At 50.8% G+C, this 6,940-nt stretch overlaps 1 protein-coding gene across 1 annotated transcript in view; it reads right to left on the reverse strand.

Annotated features, from left to right (window-relative positions):
* Nucleotides 1-4,891: 4,891 nt before the first annotated feature.
* COL27A1 (collagen, type XXVII, alpha 1) overlaps nt 4,892-6,940 on the reverse strand; it is a 124,647-nt gene continuing 122,598 nt past the window's right edge. The window contains exon 61 of the mRNA XM_012721232.1: nt 4,892-6,783. Within this exon, the coding sequence (XP_012576686.1) occupies nt 6,637-6,783 (147 nt within the window). The 3' untranslated portion in view covers nt 4,892-6,636. The remainder of the gene's footprint in view (nt 6,784-6,940) is intronic.

Genomic DNA, 6,940 nt, shown 5'->3' on the forward strand with positions numbered 1-6,940 from the left:
TCTTTGAAGTCTCATGCCAGACTGACCAAATTGCTTGCTAAAATTGCCAAACCATTCAAGAGAAAGAAAATTTTATGTGTTGCCTAGGAAATTTAAGTGTTTTCAAAATAGCAAAAACATAGAAACCATTCAAATATCCACCAATAGGAAAAGGGGAAAAATATATATATAGTGGTATTTCATTTAATGGAATATTAGTGAGCAATGAAAAGAAGTGAATCACTGAGGTGCATGTAACAACATGAATAAATCTTAAAAACATGCTGTGCAAAGAACTCAGTCTCACAGAGCACATACTATATGATTCCATTTACATGAAACTCCAGAACAGTCAAAGTTAATGTATAGTGATAGACATCATGTCAGCAGTTCCCTAGGGCAAGGAGAGCAATTTGAATGCAAAGGAAAAGGATCTTTCTGAAGTAGATGGCAATGTTCTATATTTTCATTACGATTGCATTTACATATGTGTACACATTTTTGAAGATTCAATGAACTTCCGCTGTGTACATCTTATTTTATGCATCAATAAAGCAGATTAAAAAAAAAAACTCTTTCTAAAATATAGGAAAAAAAACCTTTCCAATCAATAAGTAATGATTTCTGATGTTGCATAATCAAATTTGCAGGTGTTCAAATGAGTCTTTCTCCACCTCCTTGTCAATACTGAAATTTCTCCTCTTTCTGTCATTATTTTGTCAAACTCTGTGAGTTTTTGAATTTTCCCTGGTCTAACTTGAATCATGAAAAATGATCAGAGTTTTTAGAGAACGAAGGTTACAAATGAGAGAGCAAGAGGTGCAGGACGGACCTGCGAGGTCACAGCTGGAACGTGAGCTGGTGTGGGGGTGACTGGGGCAACCCAGTCTGAGCGGAGAGGGTGGGGGAAGTCAAGGCTGCAGAGCAGCTGCCCATGCTGAAGGTATGCAGTGGGCCCTGGGTGTATGGGGGGAAATGGGGTCTCGATAGGGTAGGAGGGTAACCGTCTGCTTGGCTCCGACCGTCTGCAGGGAGGGTAGAAATGGAGAGTGGATTTGGGAGACAGTGGGAGGCCTCTGCCGTGGTCCAGCTTGACCTGATGGGGCGGGGGAAGACCCAAGTCACCGTGTCTCTCAAGGACAGACTAAGGGGCGTGTGGGACAGCACTCCATTATGCTTGGCCAGATGGGGCTCCCGCTCAGAGCCCAGAGCTTGAGAAGGCCCTGCTCCCCTCACTCCTGACAACACACGCACAGTTGATTCCAACACAAGCACTTTGCCACTTGGGATCTGGTAGTCCGTGACCCATAACCTTGAACAAGGTTTTTCACCCCCAATGCTATGCAGGCTCCTGGAGACACACGTCTCACCTCTTCCACTTGACCCTCAAAGCAGCCAATCACTGTGCCCACATGTCCTGGGCTCTGCGTGTTACGTGCCACTGACACAGGAGGTGGACACGGGCTTAGAGATCAGAGCGGATTTAGGTGGATTTAGAGGTAAGACAAAAGTTCCTATTCTCTTTCAATAGACACAACAAACTCTTGCAATATCAATTCTTGTTTCCCAATAGCGCCTAAAGTCCACTTTCTTACGACATAGGACTGGGGAGGTCCTTCCCAGGTAGAAATAGGCAGTATTTACAGGAGCTGTCCATGATAGCTGAGAAGCATTTGGCAAGCCCTCAATGTGTGGGAGGTAGATGCATGACAGATAAATGTGACTCTTGACGTGGGCAGCCTAACCTTGCCTGCCCCCATCGGGAATAGCTTTCCGTGTATAAAATATTTGAGCAAGACTGAACTCATGAAATGAATCTCAGCACTAAAACTGGCCCTGGCAGCTTTACTTCATGCATTTCACAGCTGCGTCTGGGTACTGGTGCAGTGGTCTGTGGGTCTCTGCTTGCTGCTGGGAAAGGTTCTAGGGGAGCCTGAGTGGGGCGAAGGACCCAGGCCAGGCTCCGCTCCTTGTAGTCTTTAGCTCTGGCCCAACCTGCAAGGAACCGAAGCCAAACCTCAGGCTGTAGAGATGATGAGAAACACACATTTGATCTCTACTCGTTTGACCGCACAGCTACCAACATCCTTAGGACCTCTACGAGTCCAATGTTTTGTTGCGTAGTAATTGTTTGCCATGGAGGGGGGGCAGCCTCAGGGTGGGAACTGGTTCCCAGAGCAGCCAATCCTGTGAGGACAGGGCTGGAACTTTGGGTGTCGCCTCCACACCTCTGGGGAGCGGAGAGGGGCAGATTAGTGATTCAGTCATCAACAGCCAGGGGCTTAACCAGCTATGCCGACATTATGCCTCCAGAGGAATCCCAAGAATTGGGGTGCAGCTTGGGGAACATGAGGAGGTGGGAGTGAGTAGGGGCACACCTGGGGAGGTCGCGGAGACTTCCCACAAACACAACCCTCCCCACATCCCTTGCCCTAGGTTGCTCCTGTTTGACTGTTCCTGGCCTACATTATTTTATAATAAACTGCTGACTTAGTATGAAAACTGTTCTCTTGAGTTCTTCCGGTTGTCCTAACAAACGATACAACCAGAAGGATTGTGATTTATTACGGGTCAGTTAGAAGCACCAGTGACAAGCTGGACCTGAGACTGGTTTCCAAAGTGGGGGTGAGCTTGGGGGATTGAACCTTTCCTTTATGGGATCTGGTGCTGTCTCCAGTTACTGCCAGAACAGAATTGAATTGCAGAACACTGGGTGTGACCTGAAGTCAGAGAATCAACCGCTTGGCGTAGGAGAAAACCCCCTCCTTGGTGGCAAGAATATTGGGAGTGGAGCTAGTTAAGTCTGTGCCTTGCAGTGATAATCTGAGCGCCTCTACCCTGAGGAGACAGCAGTCCTCTGAAAGTGAGCCAAGTGAGGCGGGCCAGGGGTGGGGGCTGACCTTGGTGGTGTGTCATTGCCCCCACCCGATACTAGTAACTGCTGATATAACCCCAAAGCTGGCTGCTTCTCTCAGACACCCCTCTTCTCCAGTGGTCAGTGCCAAAAGCCCCAGATTTTAACAGTCAAAAGCCTTAGTTCTGTCCCTTCCCCATCAGCCTGCACTTGGAGTTGGAGTTTAAAAAGCTCCACCTTCTCCTAGAGTGGACATGAGGGGTGTGGCATCTAGAAAGCTACTCTTCCTGCCATCAAATTGGCCATGAGCACTGTCCACTGGCTCCTCACCCTGTTATCCTGGAGCAATCACGCTGTGTGTGGTGGGTAAGCAGGAAGGCTAGATCACCCCCAGTTTGCAGAGAGAAATGGAGGCCCAAGAAAGAGCAACAGCCACCCAAGACCATGCTCTGGTCAGGAACTGAGCCTGGAGTCCACCGGGCTGGTGGTCACTGTGCCATTAACTCTCTGCAGTCTCCTTTGTTGTGGACAAAACAAACAGGCGACCTTGGCTCTTTCCAGATTTGGCAGGGCCAGTGACGGTCACCCTGGCGGCTTCCGGACACTCAGTTATGTAACAGGAGATTGGGAATTGCAGTTTGGGGAGGCTGTGCCATCACACCATAGCCCCAAAGCTGGGGTTATGGCGGCCATGACCTTCTGCCCACCCTGGCTGGGAAGGAGCTGGCCGGCTTCCCTAGCCTACTGATCAGGACAGAGACTCCCCTGGGTGGGGACCCAGCTGAGAACCACCGTGTCACAGCTTTACCATGGCCCCTTTACCACCCACCCCACCCCCATCGCTCCTCTTGACTGGCTCATTCTCTCCCTGGCCACCCAAACCCCACAGAGGCAGCTGATGGCCTGGGGACACCAGCTGTGGTGCAGGCCACCCTCCTGTCCTCCCGGCTCACCCTCATCCTGCTGAACAGCTCCTCCGGCGCCCACCGCAGCTCTGGCCAGCCCATCAGCACAAATCTGCTCGCTCAGGGCTTATTCTTTTCCCAGCCCAGGACCCTGTATTTCTCCACACTTGGCCTTGCAGCACTGCTGAAACTATTCAGTGCCCCCCCCAAACAAGCAGCACTGCTTTGCTCTGGCCTCCAGAGGAGCTGTTCTCACCCCCCAATGCCCACCCCCATTGTGCTGCCTCTAGTCTTTTCCGCTCAGCCTCAGCTTGCAATGGTTAACTCATGTGTCAACTAACAGGACCAGAGAGATCTGGTTGGGCGTTCTGCTGTGTGAGACTGTTTTAGGATGAGACGACCGAGTGGGTAGCTTGAGTAGTCAAACAGTTTGCTCATCCCCATGTGGTGGGCCTCCTCTAATCCGTTGAAGGCCTGAGCAGAATGATAAGGCGAGGGAAGAAAGAACTCCTCCTGTCTAGCTGCTTGAGATGGGACATAGGTCTTTTCCTACCTTTGCACATGGGCCCAAGCATCATCCCGTCTGGCTCTCGAACCTGCCACCTTCGGACTAGAACCACATTATCAGTGCTCCTGGGTCTGTCGCTGGCCTGCTCACGCTGCAGACCTTGCAACTGGCCCCAGCATAATCTCAGAAGTCCTTGCTGTATGTAAGTTTCCATATGTGTAAGCAGAGACTCAAGGTTCTTGGAAACTGACTTTAGATGAAACTATAAAGAAGATGTCAGGTGAGTATCTGCTGCACACGCACGCACACACACGATATTGGCTGTCTCTCCAGAGAATGATGGATGACTCCAGGTGATTCCACTCCCCACACTGAGACTGTGTGAAAGTGCCCCTTATGCCCCACCCCGCTGGGTCTTGAGACCTGGCCCTTGAGCCTGAGACCTGGCCCTTCACCACACCAGGCCCCTCACTTCAATAGCCTCCACCAGACGCACGGGCTCTCAGACACGCTGCCAGGCGATCCACTCCAACTCCAGTGCCCACCGTGACTGACACCCGCAAATCAGACCAGCCTACGCCCGAGGGCCCATCCCTCCATGTTTTCCAAAGAAGCACAGGGCACAGAGGCATCATATTCCATTGCCTCAGTTTTAAATATTTATTTAAAATCCAGAAGGGACAAGGAGAAACGGAACCCACTGGGGGTTTAGCACACCGACATGTGGACAGAGACATGGACGAGAACAGCAGAAAAATCCAAGGATGAGACGTAGGCCAGGTGGAGACTGGCGGCATAGCACTGAGGTGTGGCCAGAGGGGCGACGACAATGCACTTTTGTGGGGGATCTCAGACGGGGGCAGGGGAGCCAGGGATAGAGGGAGAGGGCCTAAGAGGGTGGGCCAGAGTGAGGTATTAAATAATGAAAGTCAAAGCCAATTCCCAAAGAGACACAACTTTAGAAGGAAAAAAAAAAAAAGACACAATAGACTTTCACATAAAATTTCCCCTTCTATAAAAATAATTCCATAGTTAAAATAACCTCGAAATCCTACCTGGGTGCCGACTGGTTCACTGATAAGAGTAAAATTCAGGGTACACTGAACATCCCCAATCATGCCGAACTCTGAGGGCCCCCCAATATTTCTTTGTTCTCAGCCTACATTTCTACTTGGAGCTAACGGTGTTGGGTTCCTATCGAGTTCAGCAACAGGGCAAAAGGGAGAATGACGATTGCATCCTGGGAGGACAAGCTCTTGCCCCATATACATGTTCCAGCCCCAAAGTCAGTCCTACCCAATGTGGCTCTTAGGTTGTCTTCAAGGTCAAGGCTTCTCCCAGGTCCCTGCGATCTGGATTGCGCCCTCCAAGACAAGCCTACATTCCCTCCAGAATGTGAAAGGTCAAGTCAAAACCCTTCGAGCTCAGGGCCCCTCCACTGGCCCCTTTGCCTTAAGAGGAAAGAGGACAAATCATTCAAAGCCAAAGGCAAATGACTTCTGTTTCTGCTAGATGTTTCATTTTGGCGGCTTCTTTCCTCAATTTCCCCTACCCCCTCCTGAAGGGATTATCTGATGAACACAAGGGAGATGCTAGGAAAATGTGAAAACTGCCCCCCAAACTTTGCCATTTGGAGGAGAGAGAAAATGTGGATGAGATCCCTACATCAACATGTATCCAAAGTCTGTGGCAAAAATGGTAGCACCTTCAGAATCTTAAATAGGTTTTTTGTTTCCTTAAAAAATTTCACATACATGACGAGAAAATTGCGAGCACCAGAGATTTCACAGTGGGAGGTAGCAAACGAGGTCACCCCAGCCCCCCTGGATCATGCTGCTCCCCCTGGACATCTATCTATCACTTCCCACCTCCTGGCTGCTCACTCTCACCCTCTCACCTCTTACCCAGGTGAAAAAAATAGTAACCCACCTTCTTTGTGTTTGTTTAAATAAAATATATATCCTTCTTTCTTTCCTTTTCTCCTTTTTTTTTCATGTCTCCTCTCTAATATTGCACATCAAAATTCCCTGGCAGGGCCCAGGGACGAGCTGCCCCCTTCCCTCCAGCCGGCTTGAAGGTGGGGCTCTTTGGGCGGAAAGCTGGGGTGGGAAGGGGCTGGGTGCAGAGCTGGGAGAGAGTCTGCAGCTCCTGTGGGTTGCAGGTCCAGCTTGCTCGAGCTGGCTCTTTGGTTGGTCTTTAGGGCTGAGCTGGGAGCAGTTGTTCCCAAGGACACCCCTTTCCCAGCTACCCCCAACCACTTCTACCAGGCAGACAACAGCGGGGGCCTGCTCAAGGCCTCTCGGGGCCCACCTGCCACTAGGTCCCTTCCTGTGCCTACCCCCCTTGCTCTCCCTCCCCCGCGAGGCCTAGAGGAACCAGGAGGTCAGAGGTCAGAGGAAGCACGCAGGTCCAACTTCCAGGCGGTACTGCTTCCCTGATGAGGCAGGAGGAAGGTTGTCCACGCTGACAATGGGCAGCTGCTGGGGGTCCTGGGTCCGGAAGGTGAAGAGTGTCTGATGCCAGCGGCCATCCTGGACCTGAGGGTAGAAGCACAAGGGTACACGTGTCCCCACCGGGGTCCCTGCCACATACATGTGCAGGTCCCCTCCAACGGGGCTCACTCTTCTTTTTTTTTAAGATTTATTTTATTTATGCATACAGAGCTGGGGTACAGGCCAGAGGTGCAGGGGCGGC

The sequence above is a fragment of the Condylura cristata genome, unplaced genomic scaffold (assembly GCF_000260355.1).
Source record: "Condylura cristata isolate star-nosed mole 26May11 unplaced genomic scaffold, ConCri1.0 scaffold00006, whole genome shotgun sequence".
NCBI lineage: Eukaryota > Metazoa > Chordata > Mammalia > Eulipotyphla > Talpidae > Condylura > Condylura cristata.